Below are 20,729 nucleotides of genomic sequence, written 5' to 3'. Positions count from 1 at the left end.
TGAATATATATATATATAGCTTGCAGCATATTCAGCACAAAGCATATTTAAATTGTATAGATTTTGAGCAAATAGAAATGTTGGCAATTAAAGTCCATTCCTAAATTATTAAAATTAGGACATGAAAGTATCCTGGCTACATTTGACATTGGAGAATTTTCTTCAGGACAAGCAGTACCAGGTTTGTACTTTAAAATATTGTCCTATTGTCATGTGAGGGCCATTTAGGTGATAAGAAAAAATGCATTCAAGTCATTCCATAATCATTACCCAAGCATGAGTGTTAGTCACAGATTTTATGGGCTCTCTCCCACATAGTAGTTGTTCTGGGTAAGCAAAGCCTGATACTAAGAATAAATGGAGTGGAACCAAACCATCACAAGTTCTAATAGAAAGAAAATAGAAAATTTTTGCCCCTTTAGATAGTGAAGCATACTCAAAGAAGCAATGGGTAGTTCATGTTCAATTTACTGACATTTTCATGTATTACTGGTGTTTTCTATTTTATGGTTGGTGGTATTCATTGTTTCTATTAAAATTTGGTTACTTGAAAAGAAACTCATTCATAGGTTTATACACAGATTCCCCCATTTACAGCTGACCCTTTCCTTTATATGAGTGATATTGTAGCAGTGCTTGCCAAGAGCTGATGTATGCTAGTACATATTGTGTAAGAAAGGCATTTCTAAACATTTTTATGTAATGAGATTTTTGAAAATAAACTTCTCTATTTGTTAAGGTATACTGGAAAGATGCTTAATCTAAAGCATCTCCTCTTCTTTAAAGTCTTCTTTGATTTAGGAGAGAGAAGCAAATCCTCTTTTATATACTTTGTGCCCATAAAATTCCTGGAAAGTATTTCTAATATAGCACCTAATATATTATTTTACAAATATTTATTTAATCTTCCATTTCTCTTACTATTGTGGGGGTCTTATATATCTTTACATCCTGAATCTTCACATAGTTCCAAAAACAACTGAATAAATGAATGGATGAATGAATATTCAGATGAAAGTTAGTATTTTAGTTTTTGATTTCTCTGTATCACCTACTTTCCTGCAATTGGCTCATGACCTAAAATTTTAAGACATAAAGCAGCTTGCAAAAGGTATTATGGGCCAAATCCCTTGCTAAAATAAACAGTTTTTTGGAATTAACTTTAACTACTGGTATTACTTAACTACTGGAGCCAGTAGTTCTCAGTGTGCATTAGGACCATATCTTTGGGGACTTGTTAGAAGCAAAATCTGGAAATCCCCTCCAAAGGTTTTGGTTCAGTAGAAATCTATAATTGCATAAGTGTGTTAGGGGATATAATTCTTTGAATGACACTGCAATGTGGCCTTGGTATTTGTAGATTTAAGATTAACAATACACATTCATGGTCAAGTGAAATGCAGTCCAGGGGTAGAAATGTACTCGGTGTAAGGAAATTCATTAATATAAAACACGATATGAATCTAAGGCAAAAACCACATGATTAGGGCCTCCCCTGGTGGCGCAGCAGTTAAGCGCTGGGCTGCGAAGCTGCCTGAAGCCTCTGCAATGCCGGTTCAATCACCAGCCACTGGCGAGGGTCCCACATGGCGCACAGACCTCTCCTGCCATGCCTGCTGCGCCCCTCAGCAGTGTATTTCGTCAGTCTGCCTGTTCTGTTCCCCACTCTGGCTCTGGTGAATTCTCTCACCCTCCCACACTTCTGACTGTACCCAGTGCTTGTATAAATAAATAAATCTTTAAAACAAAACAAACAAAACACATGATTAACTCAACAGATGCTGAATTTGTATACATACGTGCACATGTTTACAGGGACCTAAAGAAGTGATATCCTAGAACCGCAGTCATATCAAACAGCTTGATTTTGGTTTTGAAATGCCACTTTCCACTGAAAGCACCCAAGTCCCTTACAGAAATGGCTAGCTTCAGGGCTAAGTAAGGGAATATACAAGATGAGTTTGGAATCATATTGTACCAACTTAAAAAAAAAAAAAAACAGCTGTTGGGATGTGTCAGAGCACAAACAAGTCAGCTTAAAAAGTCCCTCACAGACCTCCCTGGTGGAGCAAGGGGTTAAGTATCAGCACTATGATACTGGCAGCCACTGCAGCTTGAGTTCAATCTACTGCCAGGGAGCTAATCCACATGGCACAGTAGACCTTTCTTGTCTCACACACTGCTCCCCTCAATAGTGTATTTCAGTCAGTCCATCTGTTCTGCTCCCTGCTCTGTCTCTGGTGAATCCTCTCACACCCCCCTTACCTCTGGCTTACACCCCAGCTCTTGTATGCATAAATAAATAGATCTTAAAAAAAAAAAAAAAACCTCACCAAAATTATAACCCACTTAATAAAACAGGAATTTGTAAATCTATACTAATATATTTCAATGAATAAATACATAAATGAAGAAGGAAGGGAAAACTTTCAATTAAAAAATTTAGTAGGAAGTAAAAAATATAAAAGAAATGATGGAATTAAAAAATAGTGTTTGGCAACTATTAGAGTTAACAATTGGCTCAGGTAAGAAGCATTAATATGCGCTAAAGCCAGGGGGTAACTATTTGATGATAAGTAGGCAATTTTTTATTCTCAATGTGTTTTCCTACAAAAATAATAACTTTATAGTGGAGAAACTTGGCAGATACCACCTTCTCTAAATGAGCAAAGTTAATACAACCAGTAAAGGGAAAATCAACAACATATTCTTCCTGACCTGGGGCACAAAGTATACCCCCCTTTATGATACAGAAAATGTATAATCTGTATCAAATCAAAAGGAAACAATAGACCCTCCCAAATTATCGGCTAGTCTACAAAATAACTGGTTTGCAATCTTCAAAAATACCAAGATCATGAAATTTCCCCCTTCTGCAAAAAAAAAGAGTGAGGGATTATTTCAGATTAAAGAAAGATAAAGATATGTGACCATACATAAAACACATGAATGTTGATTGAATTTTGGGCCAGAATAAGCCATTTGTCCCCTTTTTTCTATAAAGGGCAGTGGTAAGACAATTGCAAAAAATTCAGAAAGGTATTTAAACAAGATAATAGCATTATGTAAATGTTAATTTCATTAATTTTGGTAACCGAACTATAGGTGCTTTAAAAATGTCTTTTGATTTTCAGAAACACATTTATGTATTTAAGGGTAAATAGGCATCATGGCTACAATTTACTCCCAACTGATTCAAGAGAAAAACCCACCTATCTATCCTATTATCTATTAAGAAAAACGATACAATAAAGAAGGAAAAATGTTAACATTTGGAAAATCAAGATGAAGAATACATGGCAGTTCTGGACACTCTTCCATCAAACTGAAATTATTTAAAAACAATTTTCTTAAGATGAGTAATAGTGACAAGTTGTCAAAAACCTGAGGGTGGAAGACATGGAATACACTGTAATTTTCTAAGGCACATATTAGTGCCATTCCAGAAGGAGGCTCTATAAAGAGCACCAACAACATAACCATTAGCTAGAGATCCTCAGCCCACAGTCCAAACCTACACCCCACTCATCTGTGCCTACCTAATAATTCTTTTGTTTAATATTAAATTTTTTATTTTATATATTTTTTACATTGTTCTTCATTTTTGTACAATGCATGCTTTCTCATCTCGGTTATAGGCCTCATGAAATTTCCACCACCAATTCACCCATGAACCATCACCATAGTCCCTTGTGCTCTTCCCACCCTTGTTTTAATCCTACTCCCTTCTCTCCCCTGCAGAATGTCTCTGGTTTATAGTTGCTTGTTGATTTTGATTTTCACTTTATTATAATTACTTTTCTCCCCAATCCCTTATTTGGATCCTCTATATTCCTACCTAATAATTCTTATGAAGTGATAAAAACTTTGTGTGTATATATATATATATAAAGGTTCCTAAGGAAAACAGCTAACGATTAGTACCAGTAACATAATCCTCACAAAAAGATAAGTGTTCCAGGCCAAAGTGGACATTTGGCCCAGCAAATGTAATGGGGCATCCTTGTAAGATGTTGATGAATCCACCATGCATACCACATGAGAAGTAAAAGCAAGTGGGAGAGCTTATTTCAGACAGTACTTTATTCTGTGAAGAAAACTGGCTCAACAAGTAATAGATAAGAAAGTTGGCGATGTTAATGTGTGGTGTGGACATATATTAAGGAAATGACTGACTTTCAAAGAACATACAAGAAAGCCAGAAGCATGTACAAGCACTGATATAAAGTGCTGGATGTTTAAAAGTATCAGGGAAGTTTCTAGATGATATGTCATGGGGTTATTTGAGAAAATAGAGGTTCATATGGACCCTCAAGGCATACCTGTTATAAACACTGGTACTTACAAAGGACTCAATGTTTATAAGGAAATTTTGTGAAAGGCCTTTAAGAATTGTTATAGGATTTTGCTAATAAAAATTTTATAGCACTTTATTACATTTGTAATCCTGATTGAACTACCTTTATATTTTGTGTTAAATTATACTAAATTGGCTGCTTAAATGCCACAATTCACAAAAATTATAAAAATTATTAAGAAATGCTTTGAATTAAGCACTAAATCCCTGAAGATTGGAGTATCTGCTAATTATACAGTCATAGCTACTATTTTCTTCAGGAATTTTAACATATTCATAGCAGCAGTTTTGTTATTTCTGACAAATTAAAACAGTGGAGAACTATAGTTCTCTATTGAATTAGAGATTTGCTAGCACATGTATTTAAAGCCCACTACACATTTACAAAAACAAAAGTAAGAATGCAACACTGTACCTCAAAAAGGGGTATTATGTAATTAATTCTTCATGTTTAGAGTATCAACGTTTTCCCCACTGAGATGCCTGCTTTTGACTTCTTCTCAGGGGACTTGTACTTGAAAGTCTTTTCATCAAGGGTTTAACATTGAAATTACTTCTTGAAATTACTTCTTAAAACCCAATCCAATTTTCCTCCCTGAATAGGCAAAGGCAGGAAAAGGTTCCAGAACCAAAAGAAATGCTTTATAATATGCTCAGGACATTTTTATGGTTGAGGAACAAAATAATAGGCTTGTTCTGACTTTTTATCCTTCTATAACCTCACTTTTGCATTTTTACTAGCCACTACCCACACTGAATGGCATTCTTGGTTTTGGTTTTATCATTGTATCTTTTATATACTTATCCATTCACTATCATCTTCATTTCAAGACATTAGAGAATAGAGATAGGGATAATGCACTGGTAAATCTTCTCTGTCCTGGCTGCAATTACATACAACTTTTGAAAGAGTTTATTATTGGTGATGATTGTTTCTTATGTTTAAAAGTGATCCTGAAGATTTTTAGACTGAGAAGACCATTAGTGAAAAAGTATTAAACACCTATCTACATATACATGAATCAAAAACTTAATTCCTAAATTTTTAAACTTCCAAATCACTTAAAAATCCATATACCATAAAAGTCACACCTTTAAAGTGTACAAGTCCAGGCCTTCTTTAGTATATTCACAAAGCATCACAATCATCACCATCTAATGTAAGACATTAACACCTCAGAAATGGAAGCCATACCTGTCAGTTACTCCCTCTTCCATTCTCTCCTTGGGCTCCGGCAATGACTAATCTATTTTCTGTCTCTATAGATTTGCCTTATAAAAATAGCTCATTAAAAAATGGAGTCATATAGGGCCTCACTGGTGGTGCAAGGGGTTAAGTCTCAGTACTATGAAGCTATCTGCTGCCACTGCAGTACAAATTCGATCCCCCACCAGGGAGCTAACCCACATGGCGCATCAGATCTCTCCTGTCTCACTTGCTGCTCCCCTCAGCAGTGTATTTTAGTCAATCTGCCTGTTCTGCTCTCTACTCTGTCTCTGGTGAATCCTCTCACCACCTGCCCTGCACCTCTGGCCTATAGCCCAGCATTTGCATGCATAAATAAAATAAATCTTTAAAAATAATGGAATCACAATACATGGCCTTTTGAGGCTGATTTCACTTAGTGTAATATATTAGATGTTCATCCATGTTACAACATGTATCTGTAAATTCCTTTTTATTTTTTATTAAAAATTTTGTTGGGGGAGGGATATTATAATTCAGAGAATTACTGGGTTCACGGTGATATGGTGTTTCACTTCTAAGGGCCTGTCTGACTGTTTTCCTAAGAGACGGCACCATTTTGAATTACCAAAAGGAATTCCTACTAGCTTGACAGTCTAATCAGTACCTTTTAAGTTTTTTAAATTATAGCCATCCCAGTAGGTATGCAGTTGTACCTCACGGCTTTTATTTCGTTTCTCTAATAACTAATGTTGTTGAGCATTTTTCATATGGCTATTTGCCATTTGGATATCTTGGGAGAAATGTCTATTTAGAGCACTTGCCCATTTATAAACGGCATTGTTATTTGCAAACATTTTCTCTAATTCTGTTATTTTCTTATTTTTTCATTTTCCTTGATGTGTCCAAAGAAGCACAAAAGCTTCTTTTTCTATTTTGTTCTTTAGGTTTGCTTTTGCTTTTGGCGTAAGATCCAAAAATTCATTACTTAATCTGTTAAGGTCATGATTTATGCCCATGTTTTGTTGAATTTTATAGTTTCAGCTCTTAGATTTAGATCTTTGATCAATTTTGACTTTTTAAATAAATGTCATGAGGTAGGAATCTAACTTCATTCTTTACTATCCAGAGGTTCCCGCATCATTTACTGAGATGCCTACTTTTCCCCACTGAATTTTATTGGTAACCTCATTGAAATCCAATTGATCATAATTATAAGAATTTATATTAGAATTCTCAAATCTTTACCTTTGATCTATATGTTTGACTGTATGTCACAACTACACTGTTTTTATTGCTGTAGGACTGTAGAATTTTGAAATTGGGGTGTTCTTCATTTTCACAACTGTTTCAGCTATTCTAAATGCCTTGTGATTTCCACATGAATTTTAGGATCCATTTATCAATTTCTGCAAAAAGGCAGTTGGGATTTTGATTGGGAGTGTGTTGGATCTAGAGATTCAGAGAATGCAGAGATTTGGGAAGTTTTGGAAAGGTAGAGGTTTGTTGGTTTGGCAATGTTTTCAAAAAATGAACTTCTGGTATTATATTTTATTTACTCTCTAGTCCTCATTATTTCCTTCATTATTTCTTTGAATCTAAGTTGTGGCTCTTTTTCTAGCTTCTTAACCTATAGGGGTTAGTTATGGGTTTAAGATTATCTTCCTTTTAGATACAGGTGTTTATGCAGTTAGAAATATCCCTCTATGCAGTGACTTAAATGTGTCTGCTAAGTTTTGATATGTTGTTTTTCATCTTCATCATCACAAAATATTTTCTAATAACACTTGCAGTGTCTTTTTTGATTCTTTGGTTATTTAGGAGTATGCTGTTTAATGTCTATTTGTGAGTTTCTAAAATTTCCTTTTGTTATTGATCTGTAAGTTCATCCTATTTTCAGCAGAACTACTTTGCATGATTTCAATCCCTTTAGATTTATTGAGATTTATTGAGATTTGTTTTATAGTCTATTATATGGTCTATCTTGGAGAATGTTCCATGAATACTTGAGAATGTGCATTCTGTTAATATTAGGTGGAGTCTTCCACAGATATCTTATAGGTCTAGCTGGTTTACAGTCTTCTTAAGTCTTTAGTTTCAATGCTGATATTTTGTACAGTTGCTCTATACATTATTGAACATGAGGTATTGAAAAGTCTATTATTTTTGAATTGTTTATTTATCTCTTTAATTCTGTCCATTTTTGAGCAATATACGTTATGGCCTCTATTGTTAGGTATATATATGTTTGTGATTTTTGTATTTACTTAGTGGATTAACTTTTTTATCTTTATATCATATCTTCACACAAAAATTATTGTCTTAAGATCTCTTTTGTCTCATGTTGGTATAGCCCCACCAGCTATGTTTTCGGTTGATGTTAGCATAAATATACTTTTCCATCCTTTTACTATCAATCTATTTATGTCTTGAATCTAAACTGAGTTTCTAGTAAAGCGCATACAATTGGATCATTTAAAAAAATGCATTCTGCCAATCTCTGCATTTAACTGGAGAGTTAATTATATCCAACCAAATATTGATCAGGAAGGACTTAGCTTTACCATTTTTTCCTTTGTTTTCCATGTATTATATATTGTTTGTTCCTGAATTTCATTTCTCCGTATCCTTTGTTTCGAAAAGATATTTTCTAGTATATAATTTCAATTCTCCTGTTGTTTCTTTTACTGTATTTTAAGTTAATTTCTAGAGCTTTCCCTGTGTACTACAATTAATATCTTTTTCATGTGCTTCAATAAATTCTTTCATAAGACTTTGTTGGTTGTTTTGAGAATCAGTACACAGACATTCCAATTTGTACACAACTCTTTTCAAACTGAAAACCTAAAGATCCATGCAATTGTGATTCTTTTCTAAATAATTATTCCAGTAAATTTCTAGCTTAAAATTTAGAGACAAATTTTCCTTTACTGGATATCAAGTACCAATATCTTCAAATGTGGATAAGCTTTTACATTGTATGTTCTACGAAAACACAATTTAGTGTCATATATACTACAGATTAAAATTTTTAGTCTTTCATAGAACATTAACACATTTACTAGGAAAATTGGTGTACCAGGACCACGATGTTATAGTATCCATAAAATTCTGACAGGAGAGCCCAGATCAAGGAGTGATTAGGACAAAATTCTACCAAAAACAACATAGAAATAGAAATAATTTTGAATACTTAAGACATTAAATGAAGAACTGTGACTCCAAATTGCTATCTCATCTGTTTTGTACAACAAGGATATTAAAATGACCCCATCAATGGAATGTTAGCTGAAACTACATTCAACATTCCACTATTTTCTGGTTGTATTAAAAAAAAATAAATAACCAGCAAATGATTTCACCTCTAACAACAACACAAAGCATTTATACTTAAAAAATGGACTGAGGTATGTTTCCTAGTATATAATGTCTTAAATGTTTCTAGAGCTACTGAAAATGTTTCTAGAGCTACTAAAAAACTTGCATTTACAAAATAGTTGATAGAAATAATTCTCTTGATTATACAAGAAGGGAGCCTATACATGATATTAATCATACTTGACTTCCTTCTCTCCTGGTGTAAGAGGTTGGATTCTCCTGGTTTTTAGTCTTTCCATACTCTATAGGTTTCCATTCTTCTTTAGTTTCTTGGCTTCCTTTCTATTGCTCCCCTCTTCCCTTTTCTTTGCATTTTTTTTTCTGAAGATTTATCCTTTCCTGCCACCTTTTTGGGATTCATTTTCACATTTACAGATGCAGGTTTGGTTGACACCTGGCTGATCTCCTTTCAGCACCTCCTCTGTCACTCCCCACAGCCCGAAGATTTTCCTTTTGGGCACTGTGGTTGTGGGGCAGATATATGCTTGGTGTCTGTGGGCCAGAGTCTACTGAGAGCCTTTGAGAATCTGCGCTGCCTCACTGCCACACAGCTGGAGCCCACGTTACAATTAATATCTTGATTCATACCAATATAGTTTGGATTAACATCATTTATATTTCCCTTACATAGCTCCATTCTTTTCTGCTTCGCCTATGCTATGATCAACATAACCATTACATTCTTATACTCATTAACACAGATTTATAATTATTGCTTTAAGCAGCTGTCTTTTAATCTAGATTGAAGAACAAATTACAGACAGAAAATACATTTATACTGTCTTTTTAATTTATCTATGTAGTTATCATTATTGGTATTATTTCTTCATGAAGACTCAACTGATTGTCCAGCGCCCTTTCATTGTTGTCTGAAGAATTCCTTGTGGCATTTCTTATAGAGTAGATGTGCTAGTAATAAATTGTCTCAGTTTTTGCTTATTAATTTTGCCTTCACTTTTAAAGGCCAGTTTTGTGAGCTTTAGAACTCTTGGTTGACCGTCTTTTCTTTCAGCACTTTGAATATATCATCACACTGCCTTCTAAACTCCATGGTTTCTGATGAGAAATTAGTTGTCAAGTATCCCTTATACTTGACAATTGGCTTCTCTCTTGCTACAGTCAAGATTCTCTCTTTGTCCTTGTCTTTTGATATTTGATTGTGATACGTTTTGGTGTGGATCTCGTAAATTTTATTGTACTTGGCTTTTGTCGAATTTCTTACATGAGTAGAGTTATGCTTTTATCAACTTTGGGAAATTTCCATCATTATTTCTTCAAATATTTTATGTGTACTTTTCTCTCTACCTCTCCTGCTGGGACCCCCATTGTTAGTATGCTTGATAATGTTTCACTCTTCTCTGGGATGCAGTTCATTTTTCTTCATTCTTTTTTCTTACTGTTCTTCAATTTATCAATTGACTTACCTTCTAGTTTGTTGCTTCTTCTTCCTGTTCCAGTAGAACTGTTCTAGTGAAAATTTCACTTCAGTATTATATTTTTCAACTCCAGAATTTATATTTGGTTGTTTTATTAAAATAAACTTTTCATATAAACTTTCAAATTAAAAATCTAATTTTTTGATATTTTCTACTTGGGAGACCTTAAAAAAAAAATTTCCCTGTAGCTCTTTAGCTATTTCCTTTAGTCCTTTAAGCAGAGTTAAAGTATTTGTTTTAAAGTGTTTTTAAATTACCAGACAGGTCAAATTATGATAATTCTCTAACACTTGTGAAGGGATAGGAGTATTAAACCCACTTAGCTCTCTTTAGTGCTGCTAAGCTGCTGTTTTTTTTTCTTCTTCAATTTTTTTTTAAATTTTATTTTTATATTCCCCATACAATTGCAACCCCCTTATTTTGACCCCGATCCCTCCTTTCCCCACCCCCCACCCCCCATAGTGTTTCTCTGGTTCATAGTTGTTTGTGGATTTTTGATTTTTTCTTTCTTATAGTTATTTTTTCCTGGTCCCTTATTTAGGTTTTCTATGTTTATAGCAGCACTATTTACAATAGCTAAGCTATGGAAACAACCCAAATGCCCAAAAATTGATGACTGGATCAAGAAGATGTGGTACATATATACCATGGAATATTACTCAGCATTCAAAAAGATAAACACATGCAATTTGCAGCAATGTGGATGGAGCTGGAAGGGATCATGTTCAGTGAAATAAGCCAGAAAGAAAAAGAAAAATACCAGATAAGCTGCTGTTTTTTTTACAAAGATTGAGGAACAATTGGTTTTCAAGTTTACTTTGGCACTGAGGCGAGGGAGATGAGTATACAGCTAGTTAAAATCCACAAAAATAATGTTAAAAATTATTATACCAACTGTTATACTACTGCCATTAACCTGACTATCAAAAAACAACATAATCTGAATTAACACAACAACATACAGCCTATTAATCAGCTACCAGGATTATGTTGTGTTTCTTGAATAAATACTCTTCACATTACTAAAGTGGACTTTGACAATTTTTGTCACTCTTGTGTAGAGGTAGATTTTTGGAGATGCTTACTATGCCATTTCTGCTGATGGTCCAACTCTTTATTTTTAAGTGTGAAATATGCATACATTTTTCTATATTCTGATATGCTATGAGAATAAGTAATTTACCTCAGTTGAAATTTTTGTGGATTACTGTTTGTGAACAGAATTTAATAATCACACTGTGAAAACATTAGTGACTACTGATACCTCACCAAAAATGGTCATGCAAGGAATCTGGCCTGTACCCCAGCTCTTGTGTAAATAAATAAATAAAACTTAAAAAAACAAACAAACAAAAAAAAAATGGTCATGCAGGGAAAAAAAGCAATAACTTACGCTTTTCTTTTAACTGTCCGAGGATGGAATTTTCTCCTCTGCACATGGTTCTAAAAATAAAGGAAAGAAATGATTATGGAGGTTTCAAATGAACCAATCCCAATTACGATATCTGTAAAACATAGGGGTAAAATTCTAATACAAGTGAAAATAGAAAAAACAATAGATCTTTAAAAATTTTAAAATACATATGAATGTCATTTTTGTAATTCTATGAATGGCACAAAGTAATTGTTTTGAGATTGGTAAATGGGAAAGTTATAAAACTGATGTTAGATTTCAAAAAGACATGCTTTTTAAAGGATGGGTTATGAATGATCTTTCCCTTAAAGAAAATTGGGTGATAGAAAAAATAAATTCAGAATGCTTCAGTACACAAGAATACTTACAAAATCACATAGCTTTAGAGGTGAAAAGCTTTAGAGGTGAGAGTGCTCAGTTAGTAGAACACTTTTGGAATTAAAAAACATCTATTATACCTGGACTATCTCTGTAATAATAAATAATAAACAAACCCCTTAAAAGTGAAAATTATGGTCTCAAATAACTGCCTCTGCTGATGACTTTGTCTCTTAGTCTCTTATAATAGTCAGTGAATTATAAAGGGTGACAAAATAAAAAATTTTATGCCCCATCTGCTTGCTCTATGAAAGTAATTAAAAATAGAGCTATTTCTCAGAAATGTTAATATTATTAAAGATAATGCCAGCAAATAGGGATTTTTTTGCATAATAAAAGGTTATAGTTTTGGTTGCTGAACAAAAGCCAAGCTTGTTATTTCATTCAGCTGGTTTAAACCAAAAAAAATATAGAAAATAATTACAATTGACAATATTCCAAAAATAATATTAGAATGACAAAGGAAGTGGATAATATCCAATGAAACATTATGTCAGTGCCTGAAATACTTGAAAAGTTTTGTTTGTACTGTTATAAATCAAATAATCTTAGAAACAGGCAAATCTTCAATCCAAGTGTATAGTGCAAAGCACAGTTAAAGTTCTCACGTACTGTAACCAGGCAAAATGACCTTAAAGGAAACAACAAAAAAAAAATTCTTTACTTGAAACTGTAGCAGATAGACACAAGCTAAAGGGTGAGAAAGAAGCAAGAGGAATTTTTAAAAACTATTTCCACCATAATGGGGCATTCAAATGTATCAGAGGACTATCAGATCCTGCAGAGGGTGCTTCTAGGGAGGAGGGTTCAAGCAAGAGGGCATCTAAGTCCCCACTGCCAATCTGAGCCTTTATCTCCTTTACCCACTGGGATTCTCTGTAAGTTCTCTTTTGTTCCTTCCCACAAAAATGGTTTAATTGGAAATGTGGGAAACACAGATGGTGCTTAAAAACAGAGAATAAAAGAAAATATTCAGTCTAGTCATTACTGTGCTGCATTAAAAGTGTGATCAGGGCAGGGTCTTTTGTATCTCAGGTTACAGAACCTGTAAGTGGGAACTTGGATTCAACCTAGGCCTGTCCACTTTTCTCTCCCCTCCCTTACTCTTTCCCAGCTATGTGACCCAGAAAGAAGCAGGGGTGCCTTTAGGTCATATTTAGAGCACTTTTTTGCCCCTGCCTACCCAGCTAGCACTACTCAACACTTCATACTGCTCTACCAAGCAAACTAGACCTTCCTGTGCCTTTTTTAAAAAAATATTTTATTACGCATACAAGAGCTGGGGTACAGGCCAGAGCTGCGGAAGGTGAGAGGATTCACCAAAAACAGAGTGGGGACAGAACAGGTGGAGCTACTGAAATACACTGCTGAGGGGAGCAGAAGGGGAGACAGGAGAGTCTGCTGTGCCACCAGCGTCACCTCCCTGGCCGGGGATCAAACTCTGTGCTGCAGTGGTTGCAGAGAGCCTCACAGTGATGAGACTTAACCCCTTGTGCCACCAGGAGGCACCCTAAAGCTTCCCATGCCTTTCAAAGTGAATATGGAAACTGCTTGTTAGAATATCAATACCACCTTCCCTAAAATCTTAACAAAGATGTAGTAGAGAAAATGATTAAAATTCCAGGATATAGGAAAGGTCCTTCATGCTTCACTAACTAGCAGAAGCTACTATTACCAACTTAGCTGGAGAACCTTCCTCTTAAAGAATCATAAAAACATAGGTGCAAACTACAACATTTTAAGCATTTAATTGTTTTCTCTACTTACTGCAAAGAATATGAAATAACTGATAACTATTTATTGGCTTAAAGATAATGGTAAATCAATAATGTGTGTGTGTGTGTATGTGTGTTTGTGTGTGTCCTAGTCGCCATTTATTAGAGAGAGAGAGAGAGAGATTGATCAATCAATCGATCTGTATGTCTATATCTTATAAATGGAGAATGGAGACCAGGTAAGATATATATAAAAGAAATGACAGGCAAAGAATACAAAAAAGAAATTATTATTTAGGTCTTTTATATTTGCACTATATCCTAGGCCTAGCATTGCTACTTTCAGGTTGATTTGAATTTAATCAACTAGTAAACAGGCCAAGATTCAAAAGTAAAAGAAAGCGTCCATTTTAATGCTCTATTGAATGGATATGAAGAAACATTTTCATTTCTTTCACCAGCTTATATGCATGACTGATGGAAAGCTGAAAACAGACAACTTTAGAACTTCGGCACCTGTAGTTGAAGTGCATTATTGCTTGTAGAGCATTTCCTCCACCGGTTGAAATGTCTCCTTCAAAACCTGGCAGAAGTGGTATCACAACATACACCCGGTATCTCTGGCCTTCCCTGAAAAAGTCAGATGCAGACAGATTCACCAAAAAAAGATAGAGTGACAGTTTAAAATGACAACCAAGCAGTTCACATGGTTTTAGAGTTCGGGTGAATGGCTTCCTACAATACATTCTGTCACATTTCAGGGCTTAGAGGCAGCTGTTGAACTGGAGGCCAGAAACTGTTATCCAGGTAACAGTCACACAACCTGAAAAATAAGCTGAACTTGGCAGTAAAGTGGGACATGTACCCACTATCTCTCTGCAGCATAATCCTTCTGGAACAAAATTCATTATAGGAAAGTCTTGTCTGAATCCCATGAAGGTTGGGGGTGGGGGGAGGGAGTGTGATAAAAAAGTTTTGAGAACTATGTCATCATAATAAATTATGTATAACACATTGCAGCTATAGTCTTAGCTCAGAGTCTGACAAATAGTAAACATTCAGTTAATTATTGTTGAGCAAATGAGTTCCCAGAGCTTAGCTCTCAGGGGCAAAAATACATTACTAGGCCCAGTACATTCTCAGTGCAGAAATCACCATTGTTTAGAAACTCTGATTAGCTCTGAAAACTAATTCAGGTACAAAATGTTACCCGGGGGCTTTCAAGAGTTCTAAGCGACTGATGTTGGCTTTTCATCCTTTATATATAAAACACAATATTTCTTGGCCTACTCTCCCCACTAGTTATCAGTCTTGGAAAGAAAAGCCTTGACTTGCCTTGGCTACTCAATGATGTCACCAGCCGAAGAACAAAGGGTAGTTCCTTACTTCCACCTGCATTTAGAAAGTCAGAAATCTGGAGATTGATGTTGATCTATTGGAAGCAAAGCTATTAAGGTCCTTGTGTCCACTTATAAGAGACGCAGGAAGAAGAGAAGGGTAGGAATGACTGTTGTGGGAAACACGTCCATGTATCTGAGTGTCTATATACTCACCCAAAGGTGCTGCCACTGGTTAATCTTCAAATCCAATTCTATGTACTTTTCATGATATTTAATATCTGAAGGTCACTTTCTGCTAAACCACTTGCATTTTCTTTCATGAGACATCATTACCTGTCTCCAAGGGGTCAGATTTCATTACTGATCTCTCTGAATGTCATGTGCCTTTCAGGGCAAGTGAGAAAAGTAGGTTGGAGCCAATGCCAGTCAGCAGGGTGGAGTCTGAGGCCTGTGCCCCTAACTGCAGTGCAGACACTGGGATCTGGAGGAGGTGGCTGTAATGGCATGGATTAATCACTAGATGGCAAACACAGTTTGAGTTGGAAAAAAAAAAAAAAGGGAAGAAATGTAAACTGTAAAGGTTCTCTGCCTGATAAGGGTAAGAGGCTCATGTTCCTAAATGGTATATGGTATGGTAGAAAAGAAGAGAAAAAAATCACCTAAGATATTTCTCCCTAGCCAGTACCTAAAAGTCCAGACAAATTAAATTTGACAGCATCTGGCCACAGCTGACTTTCCAGGATCCCCACCAGCCCAACTTTAGGGATAGGACATTCCCATCCTTTGCTCAGTGCAGCCTTTTACTAAGAAGGTTGGTTCATCTCCCTCTGAGCCTCGAATACCCTTCTCCAACTTGCAGAATCCCACTGCCATCAGGGGGGCTGACAGCCTCTTCTTGGTCAAACCATCCTGACTCTTCCAATCCAAGTTTGTTTGTTCGTGCCTCTACACTCTATCAGCACCCCTTTGGCTGATACATCAGTGGATGCAAACATCTGCTGTCTGGGAGAGGTGATAAGCTTTTTTGAAACACAGGAAGTATGTCTGTACATCTTTCTATTTTTGGCCATGTCCAGGCCTTTTGCACATAGTAGGCACGAGGTGGTGCTCACTTTCAGAGGATGAGGTCAGGCTGGAAGGATGCTTGTTTCTGGGAAGGCTCTAGTAGACCCTTAAGTGGCACAGGCATTTTTCTTTAAACTACATTTTTTTTAGGGCCTCCCTAGTGGTGCAAGGGGTTAAGACACAACCTATGAAGCTATCTGCAGCTACTGCAACATGAGTTCTATCCCCCGCCAGGGAGCTACCCACATGGCGCAGCAGACCTCTCTTGTCTTGCCCGCTGCTCCCCTCAGCAGTGTATTTCAGTCAGTCTGCCTGTTCTGCTCCCCACTCTGTCTCTGGTGAATCCTCTCACCCTCCCATGCATCTGGCCTGTAACCCAGTTCTTGTATGCATAAATAAATAAATAAATCTTTAAAAAAAAACCCTATATTTTTTTTAAATGGCATTTTATTTGAAATTTTTTATTAGTGGTAAAACATATCTATCAAATTGTGATTTAACCATCTGTAAGCACACAGTTCTGTGGTATTAATTACATGTCCAGGTTGTGTGACCATCATGACATCTGCTTCCAACACTTTCTCATTATCCCAAACAGAAACTGTTAATTAACAGTAACTTGCACATTCCCCGCCCTGCGACACTGGTAACCTCTCCATCCACTTTCTGCTTCTGTGATGTCACCTATTTTTAGGTATTTTATCTAAGCAGAATCATAGTTGTCTTTACGTGCCTGACATTTTAGTCAGCATAATGCTGTCAAGATCGCCCATGTTGCAGCATGTGCCAGCATGTCCTACCTTATGGCTGAATAATGTCCCATCCTGTGAATATACCAGTCATGGCTCATGGGCACCTGGACTGTTTCTACCTTTTAGCTACTGTGAATAATACAGCAGTGAACACTGGTGGACAGTGTCTGTGGAGTCCCTGTTTTCAGTTCTTTTGGATATATATACATACCCAGGAATGGAACTTCTGAATCAGACTTTTAACTTCTGAATCAGACTGTTTAACTTTTTCAGGAGCCACCAAATAAATTACATTTTTGAATGAATACCTGATGCTCACAGTACCAAATTTAAGGGAAAGGAGATTGCAGGATGAAAATAGTTCTCTCACTCTTCTGTTTGCAGGCCTCATTCTCTCCTCCCTCTTCCTAATATCTTTCATGTTCTTTTAGAAAGAGTTTATAAAATTCATAATATATATGTAGTCTTTCCTTATATATAAATAGTAGAATACTGTAAAAACTTGATGCTATTTTTATCATTTATCAGTGTATCTTGAAAATCCTTTATAGCAAAGCGTAAGAGCTCATATTTTAACAACATCTGTGCCATAGTATTTAAACCTATTCTTTATCAGTGGACATGTAGATTGTTTCTAATTTCTAGCTACTTCAGTATAATATTTCTCTATGTGTGCTCACCTGCATAAGCTTTCATTCTTGTTAGAAAAATCTTAGAAGCATTGCTGGTCTTGAGCAGGAAGTATTGTGATTCTATTTGTAAAAGGTGGTTCCTTTTATCTTTGTGTTTTATAAAGCAAATGTGGCTTCAAAAGGGAAACCTCATGTGTAGGTTATTAAGAAATGTCCTATAAAAACGTTATATTTTGGGGTAAGATGCTCCTGCAAATTTTGTTTATGGGAATCAGCATATTCACATTTTCTTGTTCTTCGGCCTCTGCTATACCCATATCAAAGTTTTTGCTTTTTGATCATGCAGCAGTTCTTGAATTGCCTGAATGATGAAACTTTTTAATTGTGTTAGCAAATTAACAGAAACGTCCTAGATTTTCACTGCTGTAGAGAAAAGGGCTCTAAGAATTCAAAGCATAAAAATGTGTCTGTTTAAGCCAATGAAAAGAAAATTCTATGCGATAGTATGTCCAATCTGCTTCTTTAATTTAATCTACGGAAGACAACAGTTCCCAGCTGCTGAGGGTTCTAACGTGCAATGCTGCACCCTCATAATGTCAGAATGGTACAAATGACAGCAATCGGCTCAGAACAAGAACCTGAGCTCCTCTGCACTTATTTATAATCTTAAAAATGCAAGATAAGAGCTAGTGGGCACCAAGCCATCATGCAGGCAATTGCTTCATCCACTTTAGTTCAAGACAATTTATCAAATTGTATTCTCAGGCTTTTTGTTAACATACATTTTTCTTTCAAAACTCATTAACACTTCCAGCAGTGCTATGAATAATAGCTAAAAATTGGAAATAAATGTCCAATAATGGGGGATAGCTAACTAAATTACACTTTAGCCACTCAATGGATATAACCTTTTGCAGTCACTAAAATGACCAGTATGATGACTTACTAGCAAAATACCACTGGCACTATGTTAAAATGGTCTCAAAGCTGTTAGAATTCCAAGGCAATTAGAGTTATGGCAGGCTGACACTATAAATTATTAACATCTTTCCCCTTAAATGGGATCACTTTCCCCTTTCTGTGGCTGGGGATATGAAGCAGCCATTGTTCCTAGCGTGGACCTCTCACAAAAGAACTAGGACTCAAATATGTCAACTTCTCAAGATTTGTGGGACTAGAGAGAGATTCTCTGAGCTGAGAGAGGAGTACAAAGAAATGAGGGTAGGGTCGGGCAGCCTTGAATGCTGCCAGAAATAAGAACTGTGGTTGCTGGGTATAGCTTTTTAATATTGTAGGGGAACTTTATATACTACAGTAGTATCAGTTATGTGAGAATTGGGCCTGTAGCTCCTCAGTGGTTTGCGACACAGTTTGGCAAATCTTATAAAATGCAAGTGACCTTTCAGAGCTTCAGTTTTCTCATCTGTAATAAGGGAGCGGGCTGAAGTCATTACTAGTACACTGGAAATGGTGGCTCTATTTAGTAACAGCTGTGTCTATTATACATGCAACTAGAGGACATAGTATGTATTGTGTGTTCATGCTTGTGGGAACACACCTGTAACTTTTTCATTGGCTACTTTAGCTTTTTCCCTTATTTAGATAACATTGGTTTACAACACTATGATGGGGGGATAGGTTCACACCACTTTGACGTATGTCAACAAGTCACCCCCACCATCAAAGCAATCACAGCCCTTTACCCCAGACTACTGGGCCCTCTCCTCCTATAGTCCTTCTGGCATTCCCCCAGACCTCCAGGAGCCTCAATTCTGCAGTCATATTTCTAGGGTTTATTTCTCATTGCCTATCTTTTGAAAATAGCAACCTGTCACAGGGTGGGTGTTTAGGGTTAGCCCAGAGGATATGACTCAAGCTTCACTCTGGACTTGATAAACTTTGGCAGGGATGTCCCTCAATGCTCCAAGTAAGAGTGGACCAAACTTCATATTTAATTGTTTCCACTACGAGCCTGTTTTCATTCTCCTTTTTTAAAAGTGTCTCTCCCTTGCTTCTTCTCTCTGCCAGAGCAGGTGCTCAAGCTCAAAACGGCTGCTGGCTTGTGCCCCATGCTAAACTTGACATCTCCCTATCCACAGAAATTGCCATTTATATAATTTTGGAATACAATAAAAAAATTAAATGATTTAAATTAAAAGTTCATCTGCCCTGAACTTTTGTCATCTCTGTCTCAATGTAACCTCTATTCCAGGAATTTTATTGAACTTGGAGGTTATCCTACAAGAAAAAAGTGAAACTGGTAGTTGGCATACTTAAATGTTTTTAATTCTTTTCATCATAGCTGCAGTTCAAATTTCTTTAAGACAGTGCTTCCGAAACATACCTGGTATTTCCTTCCAGCTAAGTACACTAATTATAGGATATGATAATTACAGGATGTAAATGTTTCCTTAAACCTTAGAAATTTTTACCTATCAAGCAATTACTTTAAAACATAAAATATTCATTAGATATGATTTTCTAATTAATTAATTCATATATTTTTTACATCATTGTTCATTTTTAAACAATGTTTGCTTTTTTTTTTTTCCTCTCTCAGGTGTAGTCCCCATAGAATTTCCTCCACCAATTCACCTATGACACCTGATTTTTAAAATAATGTTGTGTCACGGAATTCTGGGAGACTTCTCAGGCAATTTCTACTTCACTTGAGGTGAGGAAAGCTCTAGAGCTGAGTGGTGAAGGCCATGGATGAAGATCTAAACACCTTGTTTGGGCATCACTTCCACTCATCAATAGGTGTATGACAAGGTACCTGATCTCACCTGGCTTCAGCTGCCTCATCTGTAGAATTGGAATAATTTTACAACCATTTCATAAGGTTGATATGAGATTGAATGCATGTCAAATACCTTGGATGTAGAAAGACTAGAAATTTATTTGATAACGTTATCATTCAACAAACAACCAATGATTTCTATTAGAAAGCTGATCTACCTTCAAAGAATAATAAAGTAAGTAGTGCTTAAAATGAAACAAAACTGAACTCATATTATGCTTCAGATACTGTTCATTTTAATTTATACTTTGGGGGAGGGTGTTCTCAGATCAACAA

The 20,729-nt window shown here is 35.8% G+C and overlaps 1 protein-coding gene across 4 annotated transcripts in view; it reads right to left on the bottom strand.

The window, feature by feature from the left end:
• The window catches only part of PLD1 (phospholipase D1), a gene marked incomplete at both ends in the record, with an annotated part of 129,235 nt that overhangs the window by 20,123 nt on the left and 88,383 nt on the right, over window positions 1–20,729 (bottom strand). For all 4 annotated transcript variants that reach the window (XM_084231968.1, XM_084231970.1, XM_084231969.1 and 1 more), the window contains 2 exons: window positions 11,751–11,800; window positions 14,381–14,494. In XM_084231968.1, the coding sequence (XP_084088094.1) occupies window positions 11,751–11,800; window positions 14,381–14,494 (164 nt within the window). The remainder of the gene's footprint in view (window positions 1–11,750; window positions 11,801–14,380; window positions 14,495–20,729) is intronic.

The sequence above is a fragment of the Talpa europaea genome (assembly GCF_964194135.1).
Source record: "Talpa europaea genome assembly, chromosome: 4".
NCBI classification, from domain to species: domain Eukaryota; kingdom Metazoa; phylum Chordata; class Mammalia; order Eulipotyphla; family Talpidae; genus Talpa; species Talpa europaea.
Note: the sequence above shows the minus strand (reverse complement) of the source record. Positions and strands in the feature narration are given on the sequence as shown.